At 42.4% G+C, this 16,593-nt stretch overlaps 1 protein-coding gene across 2 annotated transcripts; it reads left to right on the plus strand.

Moving 5' to 3' along the window:
• Nucleotides 1-1,564: 1,564 nt before the first annotated feature.
• On the plus strand, nucleotides 1,565-15,096 carry PTTG1 (PTTG1 regulator of sister chromatid separation, securin). Of its 2 annotated transcripts, none has more exons than XM_036752247.1 (6): nucleotides 1,565-1,626; nucleotides 8,016-8,100; nucleotides 9,406-9,599; nucleotides 12,591-12,684; nucleotides 13,478-13,633; nucleotides 14,944-15,096. In XM_036752247.1, exons 2-6 carry the CDS (start codon nucleotides 8,025-8,027, stop codon nucleotides 15,024-15,026), a joined length of 603 nt encoding a protein of 200 aa, XP_036608142.1. In that variant the 5' UTR covers nucleotides 1,565-1,626; nucleotides 8,016-8,024; the 3' UTR covers nucleotides 15,027-15,096. The 2 variants fall into 2 exon arrangements, with proteins under 2 accessions (XP_036608142.1, XP_036608143.1); XM_036752248.1 differs by lacking the exon at nucleotides 1,565-1,626 and adding an exon at nucleotides 4,444-4,482 and having other exon boundaries at nucleotides 14,944-15,038.
• The last annotated feature ends 1,497 nt before the right edge of the window (nucleotides 15,097-16,593 follow it).

Genomic DNA, 16,593 nt, shown 5'->3' on the forward strand with positions numbered 1-16,593 from the left:
TATAGAAGCATGATGCACTATTCAGAGTGAGTACAATGTACTCTGCCCAGGTTAGATCCTCATACACAGCATTGTGTTTAGTTCTGTTTGATACATTTCAGGCAGGACAATGACAGACACGCTAGAGCAGTCCAGGATAGATGGTGATAGGACCGGAGAACCTGCTATATAACAGTGCTGGATTTGCAATCAGAGGACCTGGGTGTGTAATGTTGGCATGTCACTGCTTCTTTCCAGTCTCAGTTTTCTGATCTGCAAAATGAGTAGGTTGTACTAGATGACGTCTAAGGTATCTTTCCGTTCTAAGTCTATGATTTGGTCATTTTTATTCGGGAGAAGAGAAGACCTGGTGGTAAGGTTGGGGGTAGGAGTAGGAAAAGCAGAGGAGCACAGAGGAGGGAATACATTATCTTCAAGAATTGCTCTTGGGATCAGAACCTATAAATAAACTTGGATAGGTCAAGCAATATAATAGAAAGGACAATGGTTCTGGAATTAGAGGTTCAAGGTTTAAATTTTGCTGGGCTTAACAGTGTGACTTTAGGTGAATCACTTAACCTCTCAACCTCATTTTTCTACATGTGTTAAGTGAATGGGCCGGACTAGATGTCCTCAGAGAAACCTCAGCTTCAACTCTGAACTGATCCTATTAACTTTAACACAACACTCTGCACATAGTAATTCAATTAAAAAAAAAAACAACCCAAACATTTATTAAGCACCTACCATATGCCAGACACTGTTAAGTGCTGGAGATACAAATAAGAAAAAGTTCCAGCCCTCAAGGGATTTACAATCTAATGGGGGAAGACACACAAAAGGAAGCTGGGAACGGGGCAGGAGAGGCCTCCGGGGCAGCACGTTCTTCGCAGTTCACACGAAGCTGAGCTCAGAGGCAAAGTGGGGAGTTAGCTGGAGAGTCCAGATTTAGAAGTTCATTAGGAAAGGTTTGAGAGGAGTTGAGTGCGCCACCCTGCAGCCCTCCAATGGGAGGGGAGAGGAAGCTGGAGTTGGGAAGGTATTGAGTATCCAGCAGGTATTTAATAACTAGTTTTCCATATATTTGAAAGGCTGGAAACTAGAAGAGAGATTTCGATTTAGAGACTTGAAAAGCCATCTGGTTTAATTCCGTCATTTTACAGAGAAAACTGAACCTCAGAGGTTAAGGAGCCTTGTCCAGGGTCATACAGCTGGTCATGCGTTTGGACACCTTTGGCAGTCTGGTGAAGCCTATGGACCCCTTCTCAGAATAATGTTTTTAAATGCAAAGGAAAACAATTGTATTGGAATACAGTTATCAATATATTTTAAAATATGTGCTTATTGACTTCAGGTTAAAAGAATACTTGAATGTCAGAGGTAGGATTTGAACCTACGCCTTCACGGCTCTAGGTCCAGGGCCAGCTCAGAGCAATCTATTAAAAAAAACCCATTCTCAAAAGTTTTTGGTAGCTCTTTCTCTCCTCCCACCCCATTACAAAGTTGGCAGGGCTTCCACGGGCTCTCTCATTGGCTCAGCCGACGGCCTCGCCCCGCCCCCCGCGGTCGGGGAGCCAATGAAGGCGTGGGCTCCGGTTTAAACGCAGACCTGGGAAAACAAGTCCGGCTCAGCTGCTAACGGCTGCGGTAAGTAAGTGTGGGGTGGGTGCCTGGGTCCGCTCTGCATCTCGGCGCCTTTCCTTCAGTACCCGACGTGGGTAGGGCTGCCTGGGGTTGGAGGGGAGGCTGACCCTCGAGCCCGGAGCGGCTGGTTGGCGGATTTCGGGGTAGGGGGCACTGGCGCAGACCGGGGCTTGCCCCAAAACTGGGAGCTCGGAGGGAAGCTGGTTGGGGGGAGGTGGGGAAACGGCCGCGCCTCCAACAGTGCCCGCGCCGGTGTCTGCGGAGGCAGCGTGAGGGATGTGAGCGAGCCGAGCCTCCGGGACCCTCACCCCCGAGCCTCCGGGACCCTCACCCCCGAGGCTCCCCGGGGCGCGGCGACTGCGGCTGCGTTGGAGCGCCCCCCCCGTGGGCGGAGAGGAGCGGTGCAGGCTTGGGGCAGCCTTCCTGCGCACCTGGCCGGCGGCGCATTTATTAAGTGAACCCGAGACTGTGCTAGGCTCCGAGCGTCCAAAGACCAGAGAGCCTTCAGGGAGCTTACGTTCTCTCTGGGGAAGCGCGATGCACATATATGAGATAAAATATAAACAGCGTCTCTAAAGGCTTAGCGCAGCAAAGCGATTAAGGGTTAAAACTATGCCAAGAGCCACCTTTTTACTTAGTAGAGGAGACTCCCAGGTGAGGGGAATCCCTCCACTAGTCCAGGTTGGCATCTTCTCAGCAACTAAGTGTCTTATAGACTGCCCTTCTTAGAAAGTTGCAAGGGTTGGTGCTAGAGACAGGACTTGAACCCTTTGGAATTCCTGGTGTCAAGGTCCTAGCTCTCTCGACTATACCAGTGCCGCTTCTCAAATTAAGTTAAAGGTAATACAAAATGATTGCGGGTGAGGAAGGGAACCCAGCCAGAGGTAGCTGGGTGCTCAGAGCCCGGCCGGTCCTGGAGTCAGGAAGAGCTGAGATCAGGCCGCTTGACCGCTGACTGCCTCAGTTTCCTCGTCTGTAAAATGGGGTCAAGAGCGTCTGTCCCTCAAGGTTGTTGTGGAGATCAGATAAAGATGCTGCATACAGAAAGCTTTGCAAACCTTAAAGTGCTATAAATGCTGTCTGCTTTCATTGCACTTTGTGTAGCTGAGCTTTAAAGCAGGCCAGGGATTCTAGCAGGTGGGGGCGAGGAAGGAGGGATGAACTCCAGGCATCTGGCACAGCCTGCGCAAAGACAGAGGAGAGGAAGAACGAGAAGACCAGTCTGGCTGGACCCTAGTATCCGTTACCTATGGAAAGTAAGGTACGGATCTGAAAAAAGGCAGGCCGGAATCTGATTGTGAAGGGCTTAAATGCCAAATAGAAAAGTTTATATTTGGTCCTAGAGGCAGTATCTTTAGAGTTTGTGGGATCAGAGATTTGGAGCTGGGAGGGACCTTAGAGGTCCTTTGGTCCAGTCCTGTGCCATTTAGCGGAGGCAAGTGAGGTCTGGAGAGGTTAAATGATCTACCTAAAGCCACACAGGTAGGGACAGAGCTGGGATTTGAACCCAGGTTTTCTGATTCTAATTCCAGTGTTTATTCTCAGGGATACTGACCGAAACTGTGGGGTTCTCTGGGCAAGCAAAGTCCCTTTACTGATAAGCCTGCACCTTCTCTGCAGCTTATAGTCTTAGAGTTGCCTAGAGCTCTGAGAATTTAAGTTACAGGATTTGAACCCAGGTCTTCCTGGTTTAGAGGAAAACCTTTCAATCCACTATACTATGATACCTCTTGAAGGTATTCTTTTACCTTTATAAACCGCAGGGGTAGGCAGTGGCCATTCAGCGTAAGAATCTGGCATTATAATAACCATATTCCCTGACTCAGTGTTTGGCAAGGATACTTTAATGACTCAGGAGGTCATTGGTGGTGTTGGCGTTCCTGGGTATGAGGCTTTAGAGGGAAGAAGGGAAGTCGGAGAAGAGGTCCAGTGCCTTCCTCTTGAGGCAGGTCAATGCCTCTATTTTCCATATGAGGAAATGGAGGCTCCTCAAAGGGAAGAAGCCACTTAGGATCGTAGGATTTTAGGACTTGAAGGGCCCTTAGTTCTACCTCATTATAGAGATGGTAAAACAGCGGCAGAGGGTGATGCCGCTGCTCAGAAGGTCACAGCGTTGGTAAATAACGGGCATTGCTTCAAGCCCTGCCTCTTCAGTCTGATTCAAACCTACTTTTCCAGGCTGATTTCACATCACTCCCCTTCATGTGATCCCTGTTCTATCCCGGCTGGCCTACTTACCTGCTGTTCCTCAAATTTGACTTTTTGTTTCCATGCTCAGGCTGTCCCAGGATGCACTCTCTCCACATCTCTGTCTCTTAGAGCTCTTGTCTGTTGAGGGCTTTGCAAAACTTAAAACCCTGTATAAATATCCTTCACCCCCTTCCCATGCCAAGGCTCAGCGTGAATGCCTCCTTTTCCCATAGGATTCCAGTTGATACAGCTTTCTCTTTGTTCAGTTTCTTATGGTTCATTCATCAGTGTACACTGTGTGTCATTCAGTAGAGTGGAAGCTCCCCGAGGAGCTTGTCTGTCTGTGCACTTACCATGTGCTTGTTTGAATTAAGGGTGCCGATCAGTCCTGGCTTTGGAATCAGGCCCTCTGGGCTCAAACTTTACTTATTAGCTATGTGGCCTTGGACAGGTCGTGACTTCACTTCTCTGGTCCTCACTTCCCTCATCTGTAAAGTGTGTGTGGGGGGCGGATTATATAACTTGAGGACTGTTTCTGCTCATTTTAAATTCACCTCTTTTACTTGTTGACCTTACTATAATGTCTTTAGACAGATTCCAATTTTTTTTTATTTTTATTTTTTTTTACAGATTCCAATTGTTAATATTTAAGGGCCTACTATGTACAAGGTAACCAATAGCTCTTGCTCTCATAGCTAAACACTTCAGCCTTTACATACTGTTTTACACGATTCTAGAACAGCTCTCTAGGATGATACCCTAGCTCAGTAACTATCAAGTTTATTGATCCATTTACTTGCTAAATGTTGGCCCATGTCTCTGAAACTGCTGCTTCTTTATATTTGAACGTGTAGGAACTTGGTGAGGGCTTGGAATTTCTGAGGTGGTGGTAGTTACCTGAACTCTGCTTAATAAGGACCACTGGGTCTTTCCATCTGGCTTGTGCCAGAAACACTCCTTTTTGTTTGTTTGTTTGTTTTTTGTTTTTTTTAATTTTATTTAATATTTTTAGTATTCAGCATTGATTTCCACAAGATTTTGAATTACAAATTTTCTCCCCATTTCTACCCATCTCCCCACTCTAAGATGGCATATATTCTGATTGCCCCATCCCCCAGTCAGACCTCCCTTCAGTCACCCCATTCCCCTCCATCCCCCTTTCCCTTACTTTCTTGTGGGGCAAGATAGATTGCTATGCCCCATTGCCTGTATATCTTATTTCCCAGGTGCATGTAAAAATAACTTTTTTTTTGAACATCTGCTTTTAAAACTTTGAGTTCCAAATTCTCTCCCCTCTTCCCTCCCTGCCCACCATCCCTAAGAATGCAAGCAATTCACCATAGGCCACATGTGTATCATTATGCAAAACCCTTCCACAATACTCATGTTGTGAAAGACTAACTATATTTTGCTCTCTCCTATCCTGTCCCCCTTTATTCAGTTTTCTCCCTTGACCCTGTCCCTTTTCAAAAGTGTTTGCTTTTGATTACCTCCTTCCCCATCTGCCCTCCCTTCTATCATCCCCCCTTTTTTATCTACTTCCTCCTTCTTTCCTGTGGGGTAAGATACTCATTTGAGTGTGTATGTCATTCCCTCCTCAAGTCAAATCCGATGAGAGCAAGATTCACTCATTCCCCCTCACCTGCCCCCTCTTCCCTTCCTACAGAACTGCTTTTTTTTGCCACTTTCATTCGAGATAATTTACCCCATTCTATCTCTCCCTTTCTCCTTCTCCCTCTCTCAATATATTCCTCTCTCATCCCTTAATTTGATTTTATTTTTTTAGATATCATCCCTTCATATTCAACTCATCCTGTGCCCTCTGTCTATATATATGTATATAGTGTATATATAATATATACATATATGTGTGTGTATATATATGTATGTATATACATAAATATGTATATTCCCTTCAGCTGCTCTAATACTGAGGTCTCATGAATTACACACATCATCTTTCCAGGTAGGAATGTAAACAAAATGGTTCAACTTTAGTAAGTCCCTTATGATTTCTCTTTCTTGTTCACCTTTTCATGCTTCTCTTGATTCTTGTGTTTGAAAGTCAAATTTCCTGTTCAGCTCTGGTCTTTTCATTGAGAAAGCTTGAAAGTCCTCTATTTTATTGAAAGTCCATATTTTGCCTTAGAGCATTATACTCAGTTTTGCTGGGTAGGTGATTCTTGGTTTTAATCCTAGCTCCTTTGACCTCTGGAATATCATATTCCAAGCCCTTCAGTCCCTTAATGTGGAAGCTGCTGGATCTTGTGTTATCCTGATTGTGTTTCTACAATACTCAAATTGTTTCTTTCTGGCTGCTTGCAGCATTTTCTCCTTGATCTGGGAGCTCTGGAATTTGGTGACAATATTCCTAGGAGTTTTCTTTTTGGGATCTTTTTCAGGAGGCAATCAGTGGATTCTTTCAATTTCCATTTTACTCTCTGGCTCTAGAATGTCAGCGCAGTTCTCCTTGATAATTTCTTGAAAGATGATATCTAGGCTCTTTTTTTGATCCTGGCTTTCAGGTAGTCCAATAATTTTTAAATTATCTCTCCTGGATCTATTTTCCGGGTCAGTGGTTTTTCCAATGAGATTTTTCACATTGTCTTCCACTTTTTCATTCCTTTGATTCTGTTTTATAATATCTTAATTTCTCATAAAGTCACTAACTTCCACTTGCTCCAATCTGATTTTGAAGGTAGTATTTTCTTCAGTGGTCTTTTGGACCTCCTTTTCCATTTGGCTAATTCTGCCTTTCAAGGCATTCTTCTCCTCATTGGCTTTTTGGAGCCCTTTTGCCATTTGAGTTAGTCTATTTTTTAAAGTGTTATTTTCTTCAGTATTTTTTTGGGTCCCTTTTAGCAAGTCATTGACTTGTTTTTCATGGTTTTCTCGCATCACTCTCATTTCTCTTCCCAGTTTTTTCTCTACTTTTCTTACTTGCTTTTCCAAATCCTTTTTGAGCTCTTCTATGGCCTGAGACCAGTTCCTGTTTTTCTTGGAGGCTTTTGATGTAGGCTCTTTGACTTTGTTGACTTCTTCTGGCTGTATGTTTTGGTCTTCTTTGTCACCAAAAAAGATTCCAAAGTCTGAGTCTGAATCTGAGTCCGTTTTTGCTGACTGGCCATGTTCCCAGCCAACTTACTTGACCCTTGAGTTTTTCGTCATAGTATGACTGCTTGTTGAGTATAGGTTACTTTGTTCCAAGCTTGAGGGGCTGCGCTGTTGTTTTCAGAGCTTTTTCTACACAGCAAGCTCTGCTGCACCAGTGCTACCCCTCCCCCAAGAACCGCCAACCCGGACCGGACTCAGATCTAAGGTGGCTGTGCACTCCCGCTCAGATCTGCCACTTATTTCTTCCCACCAGGTGGGCCCGGGGCCGGAAGCAACTGCAGCTGTAGCTCTGGAAGCAGCCTCAGAGCTGCACCACCTCTGCTGCCCCCAGGGTGGTGGCCACCTGCGAACTCTTTTCACTCTGTCCCAGCAGTTTTTCCCACTAACCTTCTCTGTTGTCTTTGGTGTTTGTGGTTTGAGAAGTCTGGTAACTGCTACAGCTCACTGATTCAGGGTGCTATGGCCTGTTCTGCCAGGCTCCCGGTCTGGTTGGTCCAGGTGCGGCCCACACTGGGCTCTGCTCCGTTCTGCTCCCAGCTCCGTGTGGAATAGACCTTACCCAGCGACCATCCAGGCTCTCTTGGGCTAGATCCCTGCTTCCCTCTGCTATTTCGTGGGTTCTGCAGTTCTAGAATTTGTTCAGAGCCATTTTTATAGGTGTTTGGAGGGACCTGGGGGAGACCTTTAGGCAAGTCCCTGCTTTCCAGCTGCCATCTTGGCTCCCCCAGGAACACTCCTTATATGTGTTGTCTCTCCCTATTAGAATGTGAGCTCCTTGAAGATAGACACTGGCTTACTTTTCTATTTGTATCCCTATTTTTTAGTATAGTGCTACTCTTATGGGAAGTACTTAATAAATGCTTTTTCCTTCATTCAAGTGTCATCATCCTATTACTGGGAGGGAACCTGAAGATTATCTCTTCTAATCCCTTCATTCCATAAATAAGGAGAGTGAGGTCTAGTGATTTGATTTGTCTACTCTCTAATTAGCAATTAAAGTTGGGATTTAAATCCAGTTCCTATTAGGCTTGGTCCATTTCACTTTTCCACTACAGAGTTCTATCCTCTATGCATTTTTTTCTCTACAGTAATCCAGAATGGCAACTCTCATCTATGTTGATAAGGAGAATGGAGAACCAGGCTCTCACGTGGCACCTAAGGACAAGCTGAAGTGTAAGTCTACTTGATTCTGATGGGCACATAGGGTTGCTGTGAATAAAGTTTTCACTGAAGAGATTGGGCTTTGGGAACTGTATAAGGTGTTGTGTTCTTTAAAAAATGTGTCTGTATCCTGATCGTTTACTTAGCAAATTGTAGGGGATCTGCAAATATGCTAATTGAGACAATTAATAGCTTCAGCAAAGTCAGAGTCTATGAAAAATGAATTCTCAAAAATCAACAACATTCTATATAATAATGACAGAATCCAAAAGGCAGTAATAAAAAGGAAAACCCCAAAGTGCATAAAATACCTGGGAATGAGTTTACCAAATCATATAAAATAGTTATATGGATTCAGTTACAAAATACTTGTTAAAGAAATGAAGAACCTTTTAAATAGCTGGAGAAACATTCACTGCTCATGGCTGGGCCATGCCAATATAATGAAAATGATATTACCAGAGTAAATTTAAAGTTTAAATGCCATGTCAATCACATTATCCAAAGGGTACTTTATAAAACATGACAAAATAATAGCAAAATTTATTTGGAAAATAAAGTACCTAGAATATCAAGGGAAATAACAAAAAGAAGTAGGGAATGAAGCGGGGATGGTACTTCCAGACTTTTGATTATATCATAAAGTGGCAGTTGTCAAAACAACAACAGATATCTGATATTGGTGGAAAAAAAATAGAAGGGTAATATGTATGTATCCTTTTCTTTGGTGTGGATTCTCACTTGCTTCTGTTCTAGTCAGTACCAGTAATAGACTGCCTTCCTCTGGGCAAGGATCTTCTATAATTGGAATTTTTTTGTGTAGGTAGCTAAATGGTGCCTAACATCGTTTTTTCAAACAAGGACTTTGATCAGTTTAAATTACATTGCATACCCCCACTGGTCATCGTGTTCAAACAGATAACATGGAATCTACACCTTCTTGTTATAGTGATGTCTTGTTCTAAGTAATACATCTTCAGAAATATCTTTAAATGTATCTGTTTATATTTAGCCCTTCCCTGAAGCCTATTATGTATGCAATTTGGGGCATTCGTTATAAAATAATCATTGTGCCTGGATTAAACAAGCACCATTATGATAAGTCACCTACTGGGACAACTTTATGAAGAGGTGGAAATCTTTTTGAGTTTTGGCATTCTGAAATAATCGCAAAGTAGTGCTGTCAGGGACACTGTTGCAGGGCAGTGGAAAGGGTGTATGTACAGAGTGGGTTTCATGTATCAGACAATAGCATGGCTTGTAATGTGGTGCGGTTGATCCAGGGAAGGAAATTCTGATGACAAAATTTTTTTTCAGCAATCAAAACCTTATCTGGAAGAGCTCAGATTTCAACTCCCAAGGCTGGCAAAGTGTTTACTGCAACCCCAGCTTTATCCAAATCTGTCAGAAAGGCTTTGGGGCCTGTCAATAGGACGACAGAAAAGGAAAACTTGGTGGGGAAGAGAAAAGAACCCCTCAAACAGAAAGGGCAAAACTTCACTGCCAAAAAGGTGAGATGGTGGACTTCTTGTATTTCAAAATGATGTATTTAGGCATATTGAGGTTGAGGGGACTGAGGCTTTCATCAGCTCGTCGTGTGATGGTCACATTCCATCTATCCATTTTATTGATTATTTTTTAGCTAACTTAATCCTTGGTGACTTTCCACAGCACACTTTTTGGAAAAAAAAAATGTTTTTTGATCCTTTTCTTATATCACCTATATTTCCTTATACTTCCCTCAAGCTCCTTTAAGAGCCATCCCTTATTATGAAGAAAGAAGTAAAGTAAAAAGTAAATAAAAGTAAAATCAAATAAAAGTAAACAACTTTAGAAAATCTGATGTCATGTATGCAGTGTTCCTCACTTCTCTAAAGAAGTAAGATGAGGCTCCTTCTCATGTCTTCTTCTTTGGGACCAAACTCGGTCTTGATAATTTCTTGAATTTCAGTTTTGATTACTTTTTTGTTTTTCTTTCCATTTATGTTGTTGTAGTCATTGTGTATATTGTTTTCTTGGTTCTTCTCACTTCATTTTGCATCAATCCATATATCTTTCCATGCTTCTCTATATTCATAATTTCTTATTTATAGTACAGTAATATTCCATTACAGTCAGGGACCACAGTTTATTTAGCCATCCCCCCAATTGATAGGAATCTACCTGTTGGGCATTGTGCTAAGCACTAGGCATAAAAAGAGGCAAAAACATTATCCTTGTCCTCAGGACTGTGTTGCATACAAGATAAATATAGTGTAAATGTGAGGGAATCTTGGAGAGAAGTCAAAGAGGAGACTGGGAAAGGCATCTTGCTGAGGTGGAATTTGAGCCAAGTCTTGAAGGAAGCCAGCAGGCATAAGTGAGGAGGGAGAGCGTTCCTGGGATGGGGTAGGGGAGTGACACAGTCAGATCTGCACTTTGGGAAGATCACTTCAGCACTCGAGTGTAGGATGGACTGGAGTGGGGACTTGAAGCAGGGAGACCAGCCAGCAGGCTCTTGCAGTAGTCCAGGTGTGGGATGATGAGGGCCTGTGTCAGGTGACAGCTGTGAATTGGAGAGACAGGGATGTATATGAGAGATGTGGTGAAGGCTAGATATGGCAGGAAGACATGGCAACACATTGGATACGTGGAGTGAATGTGAGAAAAAGTTGAGAATGCAACCGAGGTGGCAGACTTGGTTTGACCAGCAGGATAGTGGGTGCCTTCGACAGTCATAGAGAAATCGGGAGCAGGGAGGGTTTGGGAGAAAAGATGAAGAGCTTTGTTTTGGACATGTTGAGCTTGTCCATGGGACATTTTTTTTGAGTTGTCTAGTAGGCAGTTGGTGCTGTGTGAGACTGGAGCTTACGAGTGAACTTAGGGCTGGATAAATAGAAATCACCTGGAGAGAGAAGATAATTGAACCCATAGGAACTGAGGAGGTCACCAAGTGAAATAGTATAATAGTGTAGAGGGAAAAGAGGGTCCAAGACAGACCCTTGGGGGATGCCTGTGATCATGGCAGTGACTGGAATGAAGATTTAGCAAAGGAGCCAGGTTGGAAAAGAACCTAGAGAAAGTAATGCCATAACAACCTAGAGAATCAATCAAAAAGAAGAGGGTGAGTGACGTTGTCAAAGACTACAGGGAGGTCAAGAAGGATGAGAAATGAGAAAAATCCATTAGATTTGGCAATTAAGAGAAGGAAAGATGGTTTTATTTGAAAGAAGTCAGAAGATTTAGAAGAGAGCGAGGAGAGGAAACGGAGTCACAAATTGTAGGCAACTTTCTCAAGGCGTTTAGTGAGAGTGGGGATGACATAGGGGGCAACCTGCTAGAGAAGACAAGATGGACTGGAGTCAAGCAGAAGGGGCCGCCTCTTCAGCTGGGCTCATGTATGAGATTAGATAGTGGGGGAAGACATCTGAGGGATGTGAAGTGAGATGGGGAGAAGAGGGAGCTCAGGGTGAATGACCTTGGTTTTTTTCAGAGGCAGGGTCCTCAGCTGAGAGAGCAGGGAGAGGGGATGCCATGGGAGGATTGAGAAGAGAGGAAAGGTTTGGAAGAGATGATATGGTGAGTGGAATAGTGAGTCAATTAGGGAGGTATAAAAGTATGATCTTGCTACCCTGAAGGCCCAGGTGAGATTATGCCACATATGTTTGTAGTAGATCCAGTAAACATAGTTTTTCTCTAATTCCATTTGGCAGCATATGAATATGAGTGAAGGCAGTGAATGGTGAGAGTCATCCAAGGCTGGGGCTTGTGAAGGCATGATCAGCCATAGGATAGGGGCTGAGAGATTGTGATAGAGAGTTCAACATGTTCACTGAGGGAAGGAAGGAGAGTGTAGCTAGTGAAGGGGTGGTGGTGTGGGAAACAGCTGAGGGGTGGAAGGATTAAAGGTCACGGTGACGATGAGGTACTGGGTTAGGAGCCATAAAGCCCAGGGAAATGGAATAATAAAAGATTGTAATCAGATAAAAGACTTAGAGAGTTTATTTGAAATAGTCTTAGCACTTTCCCTCCCTTTCCTGCTTGGAGTACACTCAAAAACTCATTTTAATATTAACCTAAGCAAAATATAATTAGGATAATAAATCTGCTAGAAAATCACAATGTGTTTAAAAGCCAACTTTTGGTATTATCTGTTACTTTATATTATTCATGCCCGTGTTCTCTCTCCATTAGTGCAGATAATTGAATTGACTTTTTAAAATTGACTTCAGTCTACATTCCTAGTAAGATGTAATGATACTTACCAGTGAAAACTAAGGGCTCAGTATTTTTTATTCTTGGTAAGGTTTGAGCCATGCTACCAGAACAGTGTGCTGAGTTGTATCTTTGAATTATAATGACACATAAGGAAGCTAGAATTGTTTTGAAGTTAGCATAAAGTTTTCTAACTATAAGCTTGGTCACTTAGTCATAATAATTAAAACTCTAGTCATTATCTCATGTATGTGCTTAGTTGGTAAGTGTTGTTTAATCTCACTAATTTTACATATTTTCCTCTTTAGGTGACTGAAAAGATTCCCACAGAACAAACCTCAGTTCCGTTCCCAAATGAAACATGTCCAGAAATAGAAAATTTCTTTCCCTTCAACCCACTAGGTAGTATGCGTTCTTTATTATCTAACATTTTTTATGACTATATTTGGCTTCTCTAGGTATTTCAATTTAACTGTGAGTCACCTCCTAGATATAGATTTGACCTAAGGCTTGTCATATTTTAGTCTTTTATTTATTTATTCAACAAACGTATTTGGTACCTACTATGGCTATAAGTAACTATGCCTTCTCCCCTGCTCCCCAGGACATTCCCAATTTAGTCTAGTGAGGAAGACAAGGACGTATGTGACAATTTAGCACCTGTTTTTATGTTTTAGTTTGCATCTCCGAGAATAACACAACCAAAGTACTATAGGAGTTAAAAAGAGGGAAAGATTTCAACTCACTCACAAGAATGTTTTTGGGGCATTCTAATAAATATATGTCCTTCTAGGAGATATTTTGGAGTGAGCATGCCACTTCCAGCTCGCTGGTAGATCAGGAAACCCACTGAGTCTTCATAAGAGAGTATCTCTGGGTCTGTGTCTGCTTCAGACTAAGGTTGCTGGAGGAGAGCTTGATCCTTTTAGGCCTTTTTGAGAAGGTTCTTTGAATTCTTGGGAGGGAAGAAGTCTAAAATCACTTTATTCAACTTAGCAGATATTTGATTAAGGTCCTGCTGTGTACAAGACAATATACTTTATATAAATGATAGACTTAATTTTCTTTTATTTGTAACAATGTCTTCTTACTTTTTTTTTGAAGTAAGGTCCTAATTATAGGAAAAACATTTAGCTTTTAAGAAGAGAGTTGAAATAGCTGCTGAATTAATAGATGGGCTTATCTTTACAAACAGAATTTGAGAGTTTTGATGTTCCTGAAGAACACCAGCTTGCAAACCTGCCACTGACTGGTGTCCCCCTCCTGATGCTTGAGCAGGAGAGATCACTTGAAAGGCTTGTAGAACTTCCACCCTCACCCATGCTGTTGCCTTCCATGACATGGGAGTCTGGTAAGTTGTCAGATTTGATTCCCCCACCCCCCCACCCCCCTTTTCCCTTTTTTTTTCACCACTTAGGGATAGTTAGAGATTAGATGTTCCTGTTTCAGGGCACTTCCTGTCGCCTGCAGTAGAGGGAGAAAGCTGTATGTTACAAGGTACATCTTTAGGGAATGAAGTAGTCTGACAAAAACAAACTACTGTTGTCAGTAGGGAATGACTTTCCATTGAAATAGGCCTCAAGTACAAGCTGCTAGATTAAAAAAGTTAAGCCATTTTGGCAACTCTGAATTCAAGATTAAAATCATGGATGGTATTTTAGGTATGATCAAACAAGAAAGCAACCACTGATCCTAATTTTTTTTCTTGGATGTCAACAATTCATAGTGTAAATTCTTCTAAGGGTATTTGGCTGGGATGAGAGAATTCACGAGTTTATTTGAAAAGCTGATAAAAGAAAAGGCCTCTCTTGGCAGTAGCAAAGAATGACATGCAAAGTGGTGATCTTTCCTTATTATAGAAAACATAAAACCTTTTGATGGCTCAAAGCTATTTTGTAGCTGTAATGAGGACTTTCAGGTGCCTGCTGTTATCAGCCAGTTCTAGTTCCTTCTTGTAGGGATGAGGGGTCAAGAGCCTGGAGTTTGGAGTCCCACTTTGTCTACTTTCTAAGCAGCTGAGTAACTTTGGGCAAGACACTTAAATGTCTTAGTTTCCTCGTTTTGTAAAATGAGGGGGTTGAACTTCAAGGTGATCTAAGGTTCCTTCACTCCCACAGTCTGACTGTTGGTTTTACTGGTTGGGCACAGGCTGTGACAGGCTCTACCAAGCAGGTTTTTTTGGTAAGGTTAGTGCCACATTGACTGTTTGAGGACTGGCCTGCAGAGAAGTGCAAAGAGGAAGGCTGGTTGCCAGGTGCTGAATCAAATTATGAATAAACAAGCAAATCCTTGCTATAGCAATGCATAAAGATTGTCTTTCTAAGGTATGGCAGAGTGTATCAGTGGAGGGAGCGCTGGTGGAGGTCAGAACTTTTGAAATATTTTTCAGTCCTGCAATTTTAATGTTGCTGATCAGGATAGGACAAAGGGGAATACAGTTCAGCTTTGGGAGCAGGATAGTATAGGTGCCTTAGGAGGACTTTAAGATTGACATAGACAAGAAGCAGGCTCTCCAGTGACCAGGATCAAAAAGTTCAAGTCACAGCTTGATGTTCAGGTCATGATTGAGATTCAGAATCCTTAGTGTCATAGCAGGGCTGTGATTTGTGAAGCCTTGTCAGAGATGTACAGGATTCCTTAACTGTAATCTTTCTTTCCTAGATCTCTTGGAATCAACTTCGAGCCTTCTGTCAACAGTGGATGAGATTGACTTGCCACCTGTGTGCTGTGACTTCCCTCTTTAAATGTCTTGTTATTTTATGGTATGATTATAATCATTTTTGTATTAATAAAGTGATTCTTTATGCAGTAACTGCATTTGGGGCTATGTTATTCAGGCAGTTTCATCGTCTATCTTTTATGTTAAATAGCTTATAAAACTAATTAGAATCATAGACTGAATATCCCTTCTAACTCTAAGCTAGTAAAAACTCCATCCTTTTTTCTTCCTCCCCTCCCATTGAATAAACATACTTTTAGAGATGAGGAAACTGAGGCTCATCTATGAGACTGTCTCTTGGCAAATAGTGGCAGACTGAAACTTAATCCTAGGTCAGACAGAATTAGGAGCCTTTTTTATTATACCATGCCTCCCCACTGATCAATTTATAGAGATATCTTCCCTACCAGAGACAGCTCAATTTGTTGAGTTAGGCCAAGGGCTCCTGGGATTGAGGGTGGGGCAAGATGAAGATTTAAAATCACTGACCAACCTGGGTTTGGAAGTGGACACATCTTCTAACTTAGAAGAGTAACATTCTTTCTCTCTGTGCTCCTGTGTCTCTCCTGGATGACGTTGCTTGTTTTTCTTTAGGTAGTTGAGTAGCTACGAGAAACATGCTGAGGCTAATGACTGCTCCTACTTAAAGAAGGGCTATTGTCTAAATTGGCCGCTTCTTAGAAAGATGATGTATATGTGCTTTCATTAATTTTACTGAGTTTCTCCAGGGATTTTGGTATTCATACAATATTTGGGGCCTGTAATCTGCAAATCTATAAAAATCTTGGCCTATATCCCTGTTAGGGTTGGAGATGCTATGTATAATTCATTATAGGAAATATGTGCTTCTTAGATGCATTCTCAACTGTGGGAATTGATTGAACCACACTGACTTCATCTTGTGACTCAATTCGGGATCCAGTTCAATTTCTTTTCTATTCAATTATGGGTCTAGTCCAGTTTCTGTTTTCTGAAAAAAACTTCACAGGAATTGTGAGAAAATATTACTGCATTGTTTGACCCTAGCCCTGCCTGACTGGGAAGCCGGACCACCTCTCCCTGTCACTTTGTTGTCCATGAGGTTTTCTTGGCAAAGATGCTGGAGTGGTTTGCCATTTCCTTCTCCAGTATGTCCCCGTTTTACAGATCAAGGAACTGAGGCAAATAGGGGTTAAGTGACTTCCCCAGGGTTACACAGCTACCAAGTGTCTGAGGTCAGATTTTATCTCAGATCTTCTGGACTCCAGGCCTGATGCTCTATCCTCTGTACCACCTAGCTGTCCATCTGATGCTTAGATACCCTTAACTAAGGACCTAGGTTATGCTGAGCTGAAATCTAGTCAGATCCGAAGATTGATGAAAGGAGTTTTCTCACAATTATACATCTCAAGGAACCCATATGTTTTACCTGAAAACTGGCCCCTTACTGGTCAGTCAGTAAACTGTTTCCTTGTTTCTCTGTTTGAATATAGATACTTGAGTGAAGAAAGGGGGCCCCTCTTATTCTGGTTTCAGGGAATTGTACCTGTTTGCTCTACCCTCCAAACTTGCAAAGCCACTAATCTCATATCCTGGTTTATATTCTATTAACT

Source organism: Trichosurus vulpecula, chromosome 3 (assembly GCF_011100635.1).
Source record: "Trichosurus vulpecula isolate mTriVul1 chromosome 3, mTriVul1.pri, whole genome shotgun sequence".
In the NCBI taxonomy this organism is placed as follows: domain Eukaryota; kingdom Metazoa; phylum Chordata; class Mammalia; order Diprotodontia; family Phalangeridae; genus Trichosurus; species Trichosurus vulpecula.